Source organism: Artemia sp. Qi Xiang Cuo, chromosome 2 (genome assembly GCF_049724085.1).
Source record: "Artemia sp. Qi Xiang Cuo chromosome 2, ASM4972408v1, whole genome shotgun sequence".
Lineage (NCBI taxonomy): Eukaryota > Metazoa > Arthropoda > Branchiopoda > Anostraca > Artemiidae > Artemia > Artemia sp. Qi Xiang Cuo.
The window spans coordinates 89716144-89735392 of record NC_142795.1 but is presented as its reverse complement, the minus strand read 5'-3'; the positions used below and the strand labels follow the sequence as shown (position 1 = coordinate 89735392).

The 19249-nt window shown below is 34.3% G+C and overlaps 1 protein-coding gene and 1 non-coding gene across 2 annotated transcripts in view; both read left to right on the top strand.

The window, feature by feature from the left end:
* Nucleotides 1-19249, top strand: part of LOC148955774 (kelch-like protein 5) — a 101154-nt gene that overhangs the window by 31898 nt on the left and 50007 nt on the right. The window contains 4 exon segments of the mRNA XM_089107907.1: nt 2373-2569; nt 7387-7503; nt 10205-10300; nt 14944-15133. Of these exon segments, the coding sequence (XP_088964033.1) occupies nt 2373-2569; nt 7387-7503; nt 10205-10300; nt 14944-15133 (600 nt within the window).
* Nucleotides 17142-17303, top strand: LOC148955775 (U1 spliceosomal RNA). The gene has a single exon (XR_016143758.1). It is a non-coding gene; the product is annotated as a U1 spliceosomal RNA (small nuclear RNA).

The following is a 19249-nucleotide window of genomic DNA, read 5'->3' as shown; positions in this document are numbered from 1 at the left end:
AGTAGCCAGATTTCCTGGAATTATTTAAACAACAATCAGAAATTAAATAAAAAAAACAAGTTTTTCCAGCTGAAAATAAGAAGCAACATTAAAACTTAAAAACGAACAGAAATTGTTACGTGTATGAGGGGGGTTACTCCTCCATAACACCTTGCTCTTTACGCTAAAGTTTGAATTCTGTCCCAATTCATTAAGAACGACTCCTGAAACACTATGTTCATTGAATCAGAACAATAAGAAGCTTTATTTAAAAGCACTAAAAAACTTTAGCATAAAGAGCAAGGTGTTTCGTAGGAGTAACCCCCCTCATATATGTAATAATTTCTGTTCGTTTTAAGTTTTAATGTTGCTCCTTACTTTCAGTTGAAAAAACTTGTTTCTTTAATTTAATCACCTTAAAAATCAACGTCAACAAAAGAGCAGTCGATTAGTGATTTAGGTGTTTACCGATAAAACCTGGGATATCGAACGTTATGAAACACTAATATGAATGAAAAACACAACTCGGAATCAGAAACGACTCGAAGTAGCCAAACTTTCTGCGACTAAATCAAGTATTAATTTAACGATGCAAGTTCAAAGAGAAATTGTAACGTTTACGGCAGATTAGTTCGTCCTTTATGTTCAAACTGAAAGTAATGTCATCTATTATTACAATATTACTGGGCAAATACTATTGTAACTATTGTTACTATTGTAAGCATATAATGCCTACAGGCGGCCTATCTAGCTGGTTTTTTAACAAAAGAAAATAATGGAAAACAAAATAGTAAAGGGGCTCTATAAATAACAGGAAAAAATATCAACAAAGTAAAAAAAAGCGAAAAAAACACTGATAAATATAGCTTTCATAACCAGACATTCAACAAATGAAAATAAATGAAAAAGATAGTAAAGGATAGGGTTCAATAAATAACAGGAAAAATATCAACAGAGTAAAACAAAAGCAAAAAAAATACACCATAACCAGACATTCAGACATGATCTAAAAAAAAAAAAAAAACACTGATAACTACAGCTTTCACAACCAGACATTCAGACATGATTTTGATATTCACACTAAAAAAAACACCTGGGATGACTCGAAGTCGCTGAACTTTCTATGACTAGTGCAAGAATTTATTGAAGGATGCCAGGTCAAAGAAAATCTTCAATCGCAACATTTACGACAATATCGTTCATCCTTTATGTTCAAACTGAAAGTAAAGTCACCTATTATTTCATTATTACAAGGGATGGAAAAGCTTCTGGTAGCCTATCTAGCTGGTTTTCTAGCAAACAAAACAATTGAAAAAGATGGAGTTATGTAATTAACAGGAAAAAATATCAAAGTTGATTTTGCAACCAGATTTAGAAACAACATTTTGGACATTCACACTAAAAAACCTGGTTTTTACTAAAAAAAAGCCTGAGATTTCGAACATTGTCAAAACACTTAAGTGAAAAAGAAACATGTTCGAAATCACAAATGATTCCGAAGTCGCCTAACTTCGAAGTTTACTAGCAAACTTCTAACCTATTGTATAACTTCAAAGAGAACGTTAAATTGCAACGTTCACGTTAATTTCGTCTACCTTTATATTCAAACTAAAAGTAAAAACACCTATTGTTGTAGTAACTAAGCAAGTAATAGCTCCTGATGGCCTATTTAGCTGGTTCTCCAAAAAAAAAAAAAAAAAAAAAGTTGGGGTTCTGTAAATGATAATAGAGCAATAAAAAAGAAATAACAGTAATTACTGCTTTAAGAACAGGCATCCAAACACGGTTTTCGCATGCACATGAAGATACCTTGTATCCTAGCTTCCAAACTATACCTTGTGTGTGTTGCCAAATCACCATGCGGCTACTGCTACGATTTTTACTTATAAAATTAACACTACCAGTAGCCAAAAGGTTGTATTCGTATTAAGCATCTAGACAAGCTGTAATTTTAAAAGCATACAAGTTGATATGGAAGAAAATAGTGTTTTGAAAACAATTTTGTTAATTTGGCAAATCTCCAATGGTGCAGATAAAGGATATTACAGGAGAACGTAGAAAATACACAGGGTTCCTGTTTCGAGTCCAAGTCTCCTGTTTGTGTACTAATATACGTAGGTCACAAACAAGGCCATACCCAGCGGGGGGGTTAGGGGGGTTTTAACTCCACGCTCCTCGTTTTTTTTACACTTAAAAAATTAAAAAACAGGTATCTAAAACCAGTTTTGATAGGGGGTTTGTGTTTGTTTGTATAGCCTCCCCCCCGAAAAAAATCTTTGAGTAAAACCCCCTCCGAAAAAAAGATCCTGGGTACGGCCTTGGTCACAAATGGTGAAATCGTATAGGTTTCATCAGATCAAAAAAACATATCTCCTCAAGATCTCATCTTTTAGGGCTGGTCGAGATACAAGAGGATAATGTTGAAGGACTTCTGGCTGCAGCTTGCCTTTTGCAGCTAAGCCCTGTCGTCGATGAGTGTTGCATCTTTCTAATTAAACAACTTCATCCGTCCAACTGTTTGGGTATCAAAATATTTGCAGATGCTCAAAGCTGTACTGAATTATTCAACGTTGCAGAAAACTTCACTGCTGTGAGTTTGTATGTTTGGGGTATATTTTTCAGCTATTAATTTATTTATTAGAGGGAGGGGGGTGGGCAGTTTCTCAAGCTGTTCAGTATATATCATCATCAAGTCAAAATATAAAACTTGTCACTAAATTAAAAACATCAGATAACAAAATTGAGCTTATAACACTTCTACAGTTCAAGGATGAACTGTTAGCACGTTCTGACAGGGAATTTCTCTGGAGCTTCTCTCATCCTTTGGACAACCCCGATTCTCACGTTTTAGAAGATTCCCCCCCCTCCTCTTAAGTCGCCTCCGGAGAATTTTCCCCTGGAAAATTCCGTCCCGACAGTTCTCCTTCATTTAGGAATAGTCAATAGATTGAAAAGTATGAAAACGCACTGTATTGATGTATGCGACCGTCGAATTTTTTCAGACGTCTTGCTTTCCACAATACAGCCAATCCCAGACTGAATAAAGTTGTCCTTTACCATACATTCAGCAGCGTATCTCCAGCATCTTTGTTGAAGTGGAAGAGGAATCCATATCCGGATAGTCAATGGGCATGGGCTATATAATAATTTTTTTCTCCAAATTATTGAGGAGGGAGGCAACTGCCTCCCCCATACCCCTCCCCAACGACTTCCCTGCCTACATTTATATAAATTACCTGATTAATTTACTTTGATTACTCATACAAAGAGTCAGAAAAAGATATACAATTCAAATTTATTTTTATACGGAAAATCCTATTTTCCGGGATTTTAATTTGTTATAAAAATTATTTTTGTTAATTACAAAAACGACTATATGTAGCGAATTTCTATTAAATGAATTATTAAACATGTCTCTGTGGTGTTCTAGTAACCCGCTAGCCGTTATCGAAAAAAATGGAGACACGTCAGTGCAATCCATACAATAAAGTGATTTTCCTTGTTGTTCAAGGTGAGGGACTGTAATTCCCTGTACAAGGTTTTTGACCATGCTGATTCCAATGGTAAACTTTTCATTTCGTTCAAGCGCCATTTTTTTTTTTGGGGGGGTGGGTTCCTGCTTTTTTCTAAATCACCATAATTTTTTGTTATAAACTCCTATTTTTAAGATGGACGAAAGTGATAGTTACCATTCCTGGAACAGTGTCAGGTGGCAATTTTTTTTCTTATTAGGCAGTTTTCGTTTTTTTTCAAAGCGCGTCTTTTAAATTTTGGCTACTATGGGCTGTGGTTCCCCTTTTACTAGGTTGCTGCTTCTGCTGCATTCACTATGTAAGAGTTGTCGGCCGAAGAAAATCTCTAGAATTTTTTTGGTAATGGTCTCTAGAATTTGTTTGCTTGAAAAAGAATTACAAGCAAAAAAAATTTCTTAAAAGCCGCTATTTGAATTTTTTGTAAAAAAAAAAAAAAAAAAAAAAAAAAAAAAAAAAAAAAAAAAAAATGCTGAGAGTCATAGCTCACTCAGAAAGTTCTGTCGGTTAACCTAATCAATTTTCAATATCTTCTGAGTTTTTAAGGTATTTGCTACCATTTTATATTTCCCAAAAGATGTTTGCAGTCTGTATTATAACTCATGGAAATTAGAACTTTTAATGTAGAAATTGTTTTTTCTGTATTTTTTTGTGCGCTTTAAATTTGTCAAGCCAAGACTTATAGCCCTCCCGGAACGTATTTTCGATTGGCCGGGATGATTTGGCATATCTTGTCGTTTCTCAAAATATTTGTTACCATTAATTCTTCTTTCCTCAAAATAGCTTAAATATTCTTTTCTAAGTCACATAAATTGGCAAATTCCATGTCAAAATTGTTGTTGCTGAATTCTTCGGACGCTAAAATCTGTCAAGCTGACAGCCCTCTCAGAACGTTCTACCGATTTGCCGAGTTAATTCACCATGTCTTATTGTTTTCTTCAAGATATTTGTTACCATTAATTCTTTTTTCTTCAATAGGGCTTAAATCCTCTTTTCTGACTCATATTAAATAAAAAAAAACAAGTTTTTTCAGGTGAAAGTAAGGAGCAATGTTAAAACTCAAAATAAACAGAAATTATTCTATAAATGAATAAATTGCCCCCCTCCTCAATGCCTTGCTGTTTGCGCTAAAGTTTTATCACTTTTATAAAAGCTTACTACTCTAAATAAACGACCCTTGTGTTTCAGGAGTCGTTCTTAATAAAATTGGGACAAACAGTCAAACTTTAGCGTAAACAGTTAGGGATTGAGTAGGGAGGCAACCCCTTCATGAACGGATTAATTTCTTTTGTTTTGAGTTTTAATATTGCTCCTTACTTTCAGCTGAAAATACTTTTTTATTTAATGTCTGATCGGTTTTGAAATAATGCTGGTAAATCTGGTTCATCCTCCAAGAAAAATTTTCTCCCCTCACGGGAAACTCCTCCGTGGAAAGTTCCTTCCAAGTAAAATACACCCCCCTCCCGTAAAAATTCCCTCCGGACAATTCTATCCTCGCTGAAAAATCCTCCCACCCTCCGTAAAACTACTTGTGGATGATTCAGCCTGACAAAAATTCTCCTTAGCGTACTTTGATTTGAAAAAGATTTTAATTTGTGATCACTCCGGATATCCCCCGTTCCGCGGAAATTTTTACCCTGAAATCCGAACCCGCTGAAAATTTCCTCCAGAAAACTCCCCTGGAACATCTCCACATGCAAAACTGAGTTGGCAAAGAGAAAGTAAGAATATAACATGAATTTCGTATAGGAATCCTGTCAAATCTCCCAGTGTAAAATTTCTCCGGGAAAGTTCACCAACGGAAATTTCTCTTCCACGGTATGTTATCCCGCATGAAAACTAACACCAATCGACCCCCCCCCCTCCGAAAATATCGGTGTACTTTCCAATGACAAATACTGTACGCAAGAAATGGGCAAATTTCATACCTTACGGCCTTTTTTCCATATGCTGTGGGGGGTTATGTTACCCCCATAAGGAATAGTTTTTTTTGTTTTTTTTTTTAACTATGCTGAACAAAATAGGCTATATCAAAATTTTGATCGGACGACTTTTGAGAAAAAGGGGTGTGGGAAGGGAGTTAGTTGCCCTCCAATATTTTTGGTCACTTAAAAAGGACAGTAGAATTTTTAATTTCCGTTCGAATGCACCCTCTTCCGATCTTCTTGGACAATTCGTTTGATAGATACAATCACTCGTGGGAGAAAAAAGTAAATAAGCACGCGTCCGTAATCTTTATTCTGGCAAAAAAATATAATATTCCAAATATTTGTATATATGAATTTGAAGCTTATACTGTACGATTCCCTCATATGCTGAATCTGATGGTATGATTTTCATTAAGATTCTTTGAATTTTGGGGAATGTTTCCTCCCTTTTTCAAAAACATGGCAAATATTCTCAGGCTTGTAACTTTTGACAGGTAACACTAAACTTGGTGAATCTTGTATATTTGCAATCAGCATAATATTCTAATTTTTTTATGTAACTGTTGATATCAAAATTCCATTTTTTAGGGTTTCGGTTACCATTGAGCCGAGTCGCTCCTTACTTACAGTTCGCTACCACGAACTGTTTGATAAGTTAAAACCTTTGATGTCAATGTTGTTCTTGCTAAAATGTGCGCTAAATTTTTGTGATTTTTTTGTGCGCTAAAATGTGTCAACTTGAGACTTACAGCCCCCATAGAACGTTTTATTGATTGGGCAAAACAATTTGCCGAATTCATTTTTGGTAAAAGTTGCATTTGCGGATAATAAAAAAAACATGTTCATTTATAAGTGCAGATGGATGCAAGAATTTTTTTGAAGAGGAGGGGGTGATTTTTTTTTGTAAATACATATTGCCAAAGTTACAGTTTTGGTAAGTATGCGTCTGAACTATTTTGTCTCACGACTGGGGGGTCATATTTCGAGATGTATATCAACCTCGTTGAATTTTGGAGTCAGCTGCCTTGATTAGGCTGAACACTTTAAGCCTAAAGGCTATGAATAATAAACTTCTAACATTTATGACTATTTAGTGACTGTTCGTGACTATTATGACTATCCTTATTATTTATGATATTTATGAATATTTACCGTATTTATTATTTAGTAGTGTTTATAACTATAAACTTTTAAGTCAAAAAGCCAGTCTAAAGACTATACTGTATATAATTTCGGCTTTTATGCTTTATATCAAAATATCTTCTAAAATTCAGGCGGGTCACTGTAGTTTTACTGATTTTTTCTTGTTCCAAATTAATTAAGTCTAGTGTGTAAAGTTCAGTAAAATGCATAGTGTTTGACACTTTCCTGGCAAAATAATAGGGCCCCTTTTGGGGGTGAACAAACAAAATTAATATTGTCAGAATCATTCAAGAGTCGGAACTTAACTGTCAAACTGATTCATAATCTTAAAGACTAAAGAATTGTTATGTATATGTAATACATACTTTATTATATGCTTGATTGATTGATAATAAATTGCTTAAAATTAAGTATGTTATAAATAGTAATTATGGAAATAATTGCTTATTCGTTTAATATTCATCTATCTATAAGACCACTTTCTGGAAGTCATGTAGAATCAAGAGTTCTTGGATTTGCCCAGTTCCGAAGTAAAGCTGCTATTCAGTGATAATCTGAACGTCTTTTTTTATTTAATGAGTTAAATTGACTAATTAATTTAATGAAAATATTAAATAATTTTATATTTACAAAATTTTACTTATTTTTTTTATAGAACTTATTAGAACTTATTATATGTAGAACTTTTTTATTACATTAGAACTTAGAACTTATTTATATGTAGATTATTTAATATTTAATTATTTATTTAGTAGTTTAATACCTCCCGGTATTTACTTATTCATTTGATAGTCATTTATTTATAGGACCACTTTATGGAAGTCATAAAGAATCAAGAATTTTTGGCTTTGCCCTGCTCAGAAGTTATAAAGCTGCTATCCAGTGATAACCTGAACGTTTTTAACGAAGAAGCTGTATTTCAGGTAAAGTATTATAGTATTTTAGTATAGGTAAAGTATTTCAGTATTATATTGTATATTTATGTCATATTATCTTATACATATTTTAATACTGGGAGACAGCTCTTCGCCCGGGCCTCGGAACTCGGCCGGCGGCAGGCTCGTATACATTTGATTCGGTAATATCTTTTAGCATAATTCAAGACATTCTGGCGTGAATTCAATTCCTCTTTTCGGTTAATGCATCAAAGATCCACCCATTTCCCATTGTTCTATTATAATTTTGCTTTGTCTTCTAACAGCAAATTTCGTTGTGCTACGTTTTCCTTTACAATTCAGCGGGATTTTCGCTGTTCCTTATTCCCTGCCTTTTTCTTTAGCTGCTCAGAGTCATTTGTCGTCTTGTCTAATTTTGCATCTGTAATATATACTAAAAACGATACGACCACTCCTGGAGGGAAGTGATGTAATTTATTCTCTTGAAATGTATATAAATATGACATCACACATATTTTTTATTTTCCAAAATTAAGGCTCTAAACAATTTTTCTCAAACTCGTGACCTATGTAGATCGATTTTTTATGGACAGAAAATCCCAGGGTGCCAAATTAAAAAAAAAAGATAGAGCTGTTTTCAAGAAAAAAATTATCCATAAATACATCCACAGTTGCTCGTTACAAGATATAAGATTTCTTTTTATATATTAAATTATATTTATCTTATATATTTGTATCACATATTTATATTATATATTATTATATTATAATATATATTATGATATTATGTAACATTAAAAACTGCATTGATTATCACATTTCTTTAATTACTTCTCTTCTTCTTTAAAATCTTAGTCAGTAGCAAACCCGTGCAAGACTTTGGAATCTAGTAAAGTGTAATAACATAACCTAGTATAATAAAATAACAAAATTTAATGTAGATCTTCTAAAGTTAACCATCAAAATGTCTTCATTATTATTGTCATGTAATTATTACATGTTTGTATATCCTTAAATTGGAGTTGAAAACTACTCTTTGTCCATCGACTTCAACGTGGATTTTGGTAATATTAAGATCGATTAGGGATTTTTTAGGAGAAGTATGGGCTGCGGCTTGCTTTATTTTATGATGTCTATTTCTTTTTTCCCGATTTTATTTGATCGACAGATTTCTACTTAATTTCAGCTCAAACTGCAGAAAATTTAACGACACGAGCCAAAGTTGAGAGGGGAGGGATGTTCCCATTGAAGGTCGACAGATTTGTATAAATACAAGGGTAACCTTTAAAAAATTGAATTTAAATCATAAGTTTTTTTTACCGAAGCTCATTTTATGGCTAGAATTCTCACTTTGAGGCTAGATATCAGCATCTAGATGTCACCTAGATGTCATCAAATCTAGATGCGGTATCTAGATTTCACCTACGTCGTAAATTATTATCATTCCACATTGTAAACTAGCTTATTTAATCCGTTAATTGGCTTTTCTCAAAATTATTGCAAGTTAACCTGTTAAGTTAGGTTAGTTTGATGGCGTCGACTGCTTTTTAATGTATTTTAATAGGATTTTGACTATCTAATTATGATTATATAGACTTAATGTGAATAAGATCCGCTCCAACGAGTTTATCCCTTTTTCCGTAAATCCGCACTTGAAACATTTTCTCCAAGGGAAAGTTCTTAATTTAAATTATCTTGACATTTTCTTCTTTTCTCAACTTTTATCGGCCAAATTTTTTGTAGCCCAAACTTAGTATCTTTAAGTCAATCAATGAGTAAAAATAACAAATATTATAATAATTAAAATGTGGTCACCGCAGGAAAAATTTGTCAACGAGCACAAATTGTTTTAAGCACGAATAATTGTTAACTCTTGCAAACATCTTGCGATACAGAGCTTTATAATTAATTAGTTTTAGATTTAATTAGATTAATTTAAGATTATTGATATTTACTGTCTTTATACTGGATTAATTATCCCTTTTATTAAATTATATTAGATTAATTAATTAGATGATTTAGAATTAGTTTTATTAAATTTGGTTATTTTTTTTTTGTTTCTAGATTAGTTTATTTTATTTGATTAATTAGCCTATTAAATTCATGCAGTTTGACAGTTGGTTTTATCCATTGTCTAAAGAGTGTGTGATTCCATAATGGTTGTTTATCGAGTTTGTTAGGGTATTTTCACAGGGTAAGAGAATAATTTTCTTTAGAAGCTAATCAAATATATATCTTTTAGTCAATCAATTAGTGAAAATAACAAATATTATAAAAATTAAAGTACGGTCACAAGAAAAGTTTGTCAACGATCACAAACGCTACTAGCACAAATTGTTAAAAGCACGAATAAATGCTAACTCTTGCAGACATCTAGTGGGACATTTTTGAGATGAATTTCAAATGAATTTTGTTGTAAGTAAGGGATTGTCTTGTTTCGATTTATGGTAAATTTTTATACTTGCCACTAAGTAATGTAGCAAACCCCAAAATGCTTAATAATTATGAACTAAATTTGAGTGCATCATTTCGCTCCACTCCTTAGGATTATTACGTGAAACGTGTCGTTATTCTTTAATTTTTAAAACGCATTACGTTGCGTTTTTATGAGCAAAACATCTTCTTCAACCTTTTGTAGCCAATTCCTAAATGTATCTTACTACTTCATCCTCTTGACAATAAGAAGTCTTATGCAAGCATCTTGAGTCTTATATTTTTTTTTTTTCAGGCAATGGTGGCGTGGATAAAACATGACCTGGATGGAAGAAAGCAGCATCTATGCACTCTACTCTCTTTAATAAAACTACCTCAGCTTACTCCACACGTAAGATATAGATGTACTGTCTTGTACTCAACTCTCTATGCTCTTCTATATTCTACTCTCTGAGAGTAGCACATATGCACTCTACTGTCTCTAATAAAACTTAGGAACATAGATATGACGTCTTGCACTCTATTTAATAAAACTTAATGAAAGCTAGTAAGATATACCGTCTTGCACTCTATACTCTTATATACCCTCTATACTATATTCTCTGAAGCAGCGCCTATGCAATGCACTCTTTTTAATAAAAACTTCCTCAGCTTACTCCACACGTAAGATATGCCGTCTTGTACTCTACTGTCTATACTCTTATGTACTGTCTATACTCTACTCTCTGAAGCAGCACCTATCCAATGCACTCTCTTTAATAAAACTTCCTAAGCTCACTCCATACATAAGATATAGATATACCGTCTTGTCCAAAATGGAAGGTCATATATTGCACCTTTTATTCTAATGATGTAGATAACCAGAAAGATTAATTTATTGGACCTTTTTCCTACGGTCAACTTACATATTAGTATTTGCTTCGCTAGGGGTAGGAAGCAGGAGACAAACTTATGTTTCAGAGCCTTCTTTCAGCCTTAGAGACTACCACACATAATTTAATGTCTTATGTATCAAAATAAAGCTATCACTTTTATATTGGAATTTTACGAATTTTCATTAAAAATTCTTAGCTTCAATCTCTTTTAAAATTACAAAAAGTTCTGTTACGTTCTTTCATTTTTGGCTTGTTTCTGCTTTGTTTTATTTAACTCTTTGTTGTTGTATTGTTATAGTGGTGCACATACCGGCTAAAGTGGGAGGGGGAGGGCGGATTGTGAGGAATCCCTCTGAGATTGGTCTCAAGAATACAATAACTGAAAAACAATGGCCAAAAGCACGTTTTAATTTAACCCTCTTGCCTCCAAGGAAACTTTACTTAAGCGCGTTGATCTTCTCACAGAAGAAGTAGAACTGGACTTAACTTATGGGAATATTGAATTAAAAGAAATTCCTCACCCCTGTCCCTTCTCCCTTGGAAAAAGCCTGTGATTCCCCCTTCCACCAAACTTTTGCATCCATGGACTTAGCATGGATTTAGCACATAGCCTTTTAACTTCAAAAAGTAATTTTTCAACTTTTTAGTCTGCAAGAAACATGTCTTGATTTGACCTATCAATGCCTTGAATGACCTATCAATATATATTCCGTGTTTTCTACAGATTATCACTACTTTTTGCAGCACTGTGCAGCAAAAATTATTGCAGCACTAGCCCTCCTGAGGACAATAGCTGAATACGCTCCTCCACTCATTTTTATTTGGAGCTTCACTCAACTTCCTCTTGCAAAGTTCCAACTGCCTTTACATTTTTTCTTATCCTTTCCTTCCATCCCATTTGAGGGCGTCTGACTTATCGCTTGGCCCCTGCTGGATGGCCAGAAGCCACAATTGTCAGCAACATGTCATCCTTGTCCATAAAAGGTGACGTAATTTGTTTCATTGTAGCCAGTCAAATATCAGCTGTCGCGGTCGTTGACATGAAAAGGCATGCCTAAAAGTATTTTTAGACAATCCGTCTAGAAAACAATTAGCATATCTTCGTCAATGTTTCAAAGCGCTCACATGTTAGAACCATACTTAAGAACTGTCATTACCTTGGCCTGTAGCCTCCTAACCTTAGCTCTAAGACTTATGCTCCAACTTTTCCAAACTTTTTTCATCTGCGAAAAACAAATCACGTGTTTAACCTAAGCCCAGGAGAAATCCCCCCCCTCCATCTCATTTAATACCAGTTCTCCTATAGCCTATGCTACGTTTCTTAGGACAAAATCTATAAAGATAATCTACTTAAACTGGAATTAAACGTAATCATTGGGTATTCCTAACTACTCACAAAATCAACTGCTAACCTTGATTTCTTAATTGGAGCAATATATATAGACAGACAGATATACTTTTATTGTGAAAAAGCCACATGGCTATGGCAGCGCACAATACTAGTCTTAACGTTCAATTCAACAACGCATGCAAAATAGAATAGGAAAAAAACAACACAAAAACAAATTGCATACATATAACAATTAACAAGCAATCGCCTCCTCCCTTTCCCTATAAAAAATAGTAGATCTTTACTCATCATAAATAGTAGATCTTTACTCAGTAGATCTCTACTGAGATCTTTAACATACTTATCTAGTATAACATATCAGATTAAAACCTTCAGTAAAGTTCACCCAACGGCTGAATATCATGTATGTTTATAATCCATAAAACTTTAGCCAAAGGGGTGTGACAACTCAATCACTAATCATTTATTGATTCAAGCATGAAAATTGGCCAAAGCATTCTCTCACTTCCCTCAAACCGCTCTTATTTCTTATTTCTCCCTCTTTAAACTGTATCTACAGCATCTTTTAGTCTACTTTATTACATGCTAAGTTATTTGCTACCTGTTAAAATCATTCTGATACTTCTACAATTACAGGACCCGTTCTTATCCTCTTTTTTGTACAGGAGTCTTAGTTTTATTCTTTTCGGGGTTCAAGTCAAATCCAAATCCTCAAATGCAATTTAAAATTCAGCAGTTTTTAAAAAAAACAAATTTCTTAAATTCTGTGTACTTGAATTTCTCCGTTTTGTGAACAATTTTCTTCTGCCTCTAGAGGGTCAAGTCCAATAAAAATTATCACTCGTGTTATCGCAAGGGACGCATTCCAGGTTCGACAGAGCACTTTTCGTGCGGTAAACCTTCATCATTATCATCATCGGTATTACTCTCAGGCTGAAACATATTGAAAATATTACTAGACTGAAAGAGAGATGGATACCTAATAAGTCTTTAGTTAGTTCACAACCCTCCCTGGTTCATGTCAACTTTAAGTAAGCTCTGTAGTCAATGTTAAGTTTCTAAGACTTACAACCAGGAATGCACCCAACTATTATAAGCCTTAGGAAAGTTAGAGTAATTATAACACCTTTGTTAAAGTTGATCGTCTCTGTAATTGATCGTAGGCAGCGCTGCTTAGGTAAAGAGCAAAGTGGGCACAATATATTATTTTTCTGACAAGGTACTTCGTATAGAAAGAGTGATCGTAGAAACTTTGAAAGGAGCTCATTCGATTGGAAATTGAAAGTTCTACTACCCCCTTTAAGAATCAAAATTTTGGAGGACAACCAGCCCCCCCCCCCCCCCCCCCAACGCCCATCATTTCCCCAGACACGTTCAATCAAAATTTTGTGAGAACCATTTTGTTCAGCATAGGTAAAAGGTCCAGTAATTATGTTTTTGGGGATGTCAACCACCGCCCCCCCACAGCCCTCATTACAAGGGCTATAGGTTATGCTAGTTGCCCTAACATATAAGGTTATTATGGAAGGGGTCATCGTATGAATTTCGCAGGGGGCTCATTTGATTGGAAATCGGATGCTCTAGTGCTCTTTTTAAGAGTTAAAAGTAGTCGGAGGGCAACAGTGGCGGATCCAGGGGGCGCGTACCCCACCGCCCCCCTCCCCCGCAAGCGTAGTCTAAAGTAGTGCAATTTACTTAATTAACTCAAGTTTGCGTTAATTAAACTTGCTCCTAGCGCAAGTTTATCGGATCAACCTATTCCCCCCCCCCTAAATTTTTTTTATCAGATCTCTGTTTTTTTGCCCCCTCCCCCTAAAAAAAATCCTGGATCTGCCCCTGGAGGGCAACTAGTCTCCCCACGACCTGTTTTTCCCAAATGCATCCGATTTCAAATTTTGAGATAGCCATTGTATTCTAAATAGTTCAAAGATCGTATAAAAATGCCTCTAGGGTTGACACAAACTCCCAGAGCCTGGGGGCAAAGGTTATAAGTTGTGCCCCGGAGGCATATAAGATTTTATGCAAAGGGTGGTCGTATAAAGTTTGGAGGAGGCTCATTTGTATAAAACTAAAAGTTCTAGTTCTCTTTTTAAGAGTCAAAAGTAATCAGAGGGCAACTACCCCCCCCTCCACGCCCTATTTTCCACAAATTTATCCGATCGAAGTTTTGAGGTAGTCATTGTGTTCCAAATTGGCTAAAGATCATATATAAATGCCTCCAGAGCCTGACACAACCCTCCAGAGCCCATGGGTAAGGGTTTTAAGTTATGGCCTGGGAGCATATAAGGTTTTTATTGAAACTGAAAAGCTCTTAAAACGTCGACCCAGAACTCTCAGTGCTAACCTAAACAAGATTTCGAACCTCCTTAATTCATTCTGTATCATATTCTCTGCTCAAACATACCATCCTTGCTACCTGAATAAATGAATACTAAATACCCGATTCCATCCTTTTAACAGGGACTTGAGCTATTAAACTTCCTACCATTTCCAGTAATACTGTCCGAGCCGTGTGCCAATGTATCAAAACTGTTTGTCGTGTTTTTATGCTCCATGCAACAATTTACAAAATTATTTAAAATTTAGGAAGTATTAGAGCCTCAGTTTAAAACAGGATTTATTTACCAGGGTAGGTTGTTGATAAAGGGACAAATACTGCTTCTCAAGTTCACCTCAAGTGCTTACGCTGGGCCACGAAAGCTCGCTTTTAGTCAGCAAGGAAAACAAGATTTATGCATGTGAGGAGTTCCAATAAACATTATCCTATCAGCAAATTACCATAATTCTAAATTAAGTTTATAATTTTAGTTCATTGCTGACCATATTGAAACTGAACCATTATTTCGTGACGATCACGGTTGCCAAGATTTAATTCGGGAAGCTTTAATGTTTCATTTATTACCGGAAAGACGGTATGCCTTTCAATCGCCTAGAACACGTCCAAGGAAGTCAACAATGGGATGCCTGTATCTCTTAGGGTGGATGGACTCAAACAAAGGTGATCATTTTAAATTTCTAATATTAGTGGAATAGTGTTTTCTAGTATTGTGATTTGTTCTTTGCTATCACGACTGTCAGTAGGCTACCTTTTATATGAACTCTAAAATAGGTAAGCCAACACATGTTAGAGTTGCTATTTGTTAATACTCCCAATGAGATTTGGACAATACCAAATGGAGTTACTCAGAGTTAATATCAGAAATAGCTTAAAGTCGTAACCATAGCATCTACAATGTTTGTTTTGTTTAACAAAGCGATTATTATGAAATGACGGAGAATTGACACAAATCCTCTGCAGGGTTTATTCGCCTGACCCGCTGGTGGCTAAGAGCTAATATTTGTTCAGAAAAAAACGCAGCTGATCATCATTTTTCATTGTCAATTTTCCAATTCATGTGAAATTTTTACAGACCCTGGTATCTGAATTTTTGTAAATTTATCTGAATTTATGAATTACCTGAATTGTTGATAGTCCGTACATGAATTTTCTAATTCATGAAAATTTTTCTACAGAGCCTGGTATCTATACAAATATATAATGACGGTATAGTGTACAGACCTTAGTTTCTATTCAAATACATTTTTTTATATATCTATACTCTAGTAAAGACTAATAGCGAGATAGATCCCGGTGGTGACACAAATTCTCTGCAGAGTCTATTGGCCTGACGTGCTGGTGGCTTAGAGCTAACGCTTGTTCCGAAAAAGTAAAGCTGATCATCACTTTTTATCGTGAATTTTCAAATTCACGTGAATTTTTCTACAGAGAAAAATTCTGCCTCGTATATTTTCATGAATTTATCTTAATTTATGAATTAATTGAATTGTTGATAGTTCATAATAGAAGGATAATTTGATGATTATAAATTAGACAATAAAGATAATTTGGTGATAATAATTGAAATTATAAGTCATCTGAATATATGAATTGATGAACGCGACATTGTTTGTTTGACAAAGCAACTATCATAAAATTACGGAGTAGTATTTTCTGGCTCGGTTCCAGAATTTTTCGGGGGGGGGGGCTTTACAAAAAAAACGCATCAAAAAATTGTTCATATTCATTATGTTTATGTTTGGACAGGGGGGGGCCTACTCCGACCCCCCTAGATACGGCCTTGCAGTATTTTATATACATGCCCTGATATGTGTCGAATGTCGATGCCAAAGAATGCCAATTGACTCTTAACTAAATAGAGTTCCACCTTTAAGTAGCACTTGCTACTTTGAATTTTTGTTGCCGTTCTTTTTTTGGTTTCTGCGTTTTCTTTTTTTTTTCTTTTTTTTTTTTTTTTTTTTTTTTTTGTATTTTGAAATGCTCATGTTAGTTCCAAGCTATTGTTGTGGATAAACATATCTGTGTCTATTTTGTTTTCATTTTTTTTTCTTTATAGCGGTTTTTTAAGGTTCCAAATGGCAAGAACACATCAAATTATTGAAACGTCATCAAATTATTGAAAAGTAGGTTACACAACGCTGTGGAATTTCATTGCTCATTTAACGCACTTCAATACCCCACCGTGTTATAATAGGATCAAGATGGTTGTCATTCTCAAACCTGTAATAATAGAACCTAATAAATAAGATGATCCATGGTCCATGGAAACATTCTAGCAATGGAAGAATAACTAATAAGATACCAGCCATGTAATTTTGTTCTTTTTATGTTATGGTTTCTAAGACTCAACAGTCTAATTGCTTCACTTTAGAGATTTGGCGATATGTTTGCAAACATGAATTGAATTGAGTTTATTGAAAAAAACACGAAATATATAAGACCGTATTTGGGATCTTTTTCAGAGGGGGGGGGGGGGTAAATTTTTGTTAATAATTGGAAAATGAAATGTGATATAGCTATTTTAATGATAATGTAGAAACTTGTTTCATTGATGTGAAAGAGTATTGTATACCTTTGTCTTTTTCACCAATTTCAGCTTCTGATACGCAATTAAGACAATCCGATTTATAGAGAAAGATATTAGTAAAATGTTAGATTTTTGTAATTTATACTTACCTAACCGGGTAGAAGCTTCTTATGTAGGAGGTACTCCAAAGGTGAGGCTATTCCATTGCACTTAGGATGGGCTGACCCCTGTGATTACCCCAAATGGAGGTAATTTAACAGCGTACTTTTTGGTAGCAGAGGGCTGCGTTCGCGCGCACCACTGTCCACACATTGCGAAGAGTCTTTTTTCGGGCCCTTTGATATGTCATACATTATGCAGTTTAGAGGGAAAACAATACAATTTGTTGTTGTTGAGACAATAATGCGGCAAGTAAAATTGAAACGATTAATTTCTTGATAAACTTACATGTTTGAAATTTTATGGAACAATGGTGCTTGGAATCCCAATCATATGAGAGAGTTCACTGTATACTCAATTGAAAATGGTTCTGCATTTTTTCTTGAAAAATCTTAAATATTTTGTCTTTGTTTTATCAGTCTTGTGGAAAGCAAATGAGGGTATCAATGATCAGTCGCTATAATTATAATAAATTCCCCTAGCTGATTGAATTCCTGATGCATCTTGTTTTTGAAAATAGTCTATAATTATTAAATATCCAACTTTTGTGTGTATATTTTGAGAAAATTGACTACTTCAAATCTAGACAGAATGGTATACGGAATTGATGCCATTTATTAATGGGGCAAAAATACGAAGAGCGAGGGTAAAAGAGCTGCATAAAAATTATCATTTTCATACACATTATCTTATATGAAAACAAGTGCTGCATACAAAGTATCATTTAGATCAAATTAATTGCCAGTGCCGAATAGCACAGTGGTGCGAGCGCGTGCGGTTATGCTCTACTGAAGAGTAGAAAAGTCCCTATCGAGCCCCAACATTTTTTTTTTTTTTTTTTTTTTTTTTTGTTATAGACGAAGAGTTTCTCTGAAAATAAAATTTACATTTATAAATTGTGTAATTTTTTTAACCACCAAAAGAATGGAAAGCTTATGATAGCAGCTTTTAAAGAGAAATTTTAAAGAATAATAAGTAAAGTATATTCTTCTAACAAAACTGATAGATAATTAAGTAAGCTAGTATTCATACCCTCCCTCCCCTCTCTCCATAAGCTCGTACTTATAAAACATTGTTTTAAATGCCTTCACTTAGCCGTGCTAAACAGAAATTTATTCTCTGATGCTGCTTTTCTTTGCTGAGAGCTCAAATACCCATTTGTAGGTGCCTGTTATTTCAGATAGAATAGATATGCTGATCTTTCATCACAAAAGCCGTGTTATCAATTCTAAATTTTGAAGAGTTTTTCAAAATTAATTGTAACTGTTTCAAAAACTTTAATGATGTTGAGATTTATCTGCTAAAGTGTTTAAAAGTCCAGCTTGTGCGTCCGTAATTGGAGCAAATTTCCAACCTAAACAATCCAACGAAAAAAATAAAAAATAAAAAAAGGAAGCAAAAAAAAAAAAAAAAGTCCAAGCTAAGTAGGGGAGTAGTACATGATTCCACCTACACAAATAAATAGCAGACCCAATCCAGAGACATCAACTCCAAAGAAAACCGGGGAAATCTTAATCATTAGCAAGAAAATCTCTAACATACTTTTTCAAGATACCAAACGGGTGGCAGCTTCGTCCAATCTCTGGGAGAATGTTCCAAATCATGTTAAAAGCTATCATAGGGTTGAAGTGAGACCGTATTGACGGAGTTTAAGGTATTTTTAAGTAATTGGAAGTGCAGAAAGTATATTTCGATTGCTCAGAAATAAAAGATATACTACTACATAGGGCAGCAGGAAGCTGGCCATGCAACCTTAAAAAATTGAAAGAAGCAATAAACAGAAAATAAAGAAATCTCAAGTCAAGCAAGGGTTTAGGTAGGGAACGTTTAGTATCCTGTATGAGAGTCCTTGCTTTATCAGATAGTTTTGAAAGTGGCTTCAGTGACGAGGGGAAAGTTGACATCCAAATAAGTGAACAGTATGAAACAAAGCTGAACTAGATTGTAGAATAGGATTCTAAGAATTGACCGTGGAAATATGTGTTTAAGTTTTTTAAGGATTCCAAGGCTTCTGGAGACTTTCATTTTAATGAGGTCAATATGGGCCTTAACTTTCACATCCAGGAGACCTTCACATACCTTCATATGGA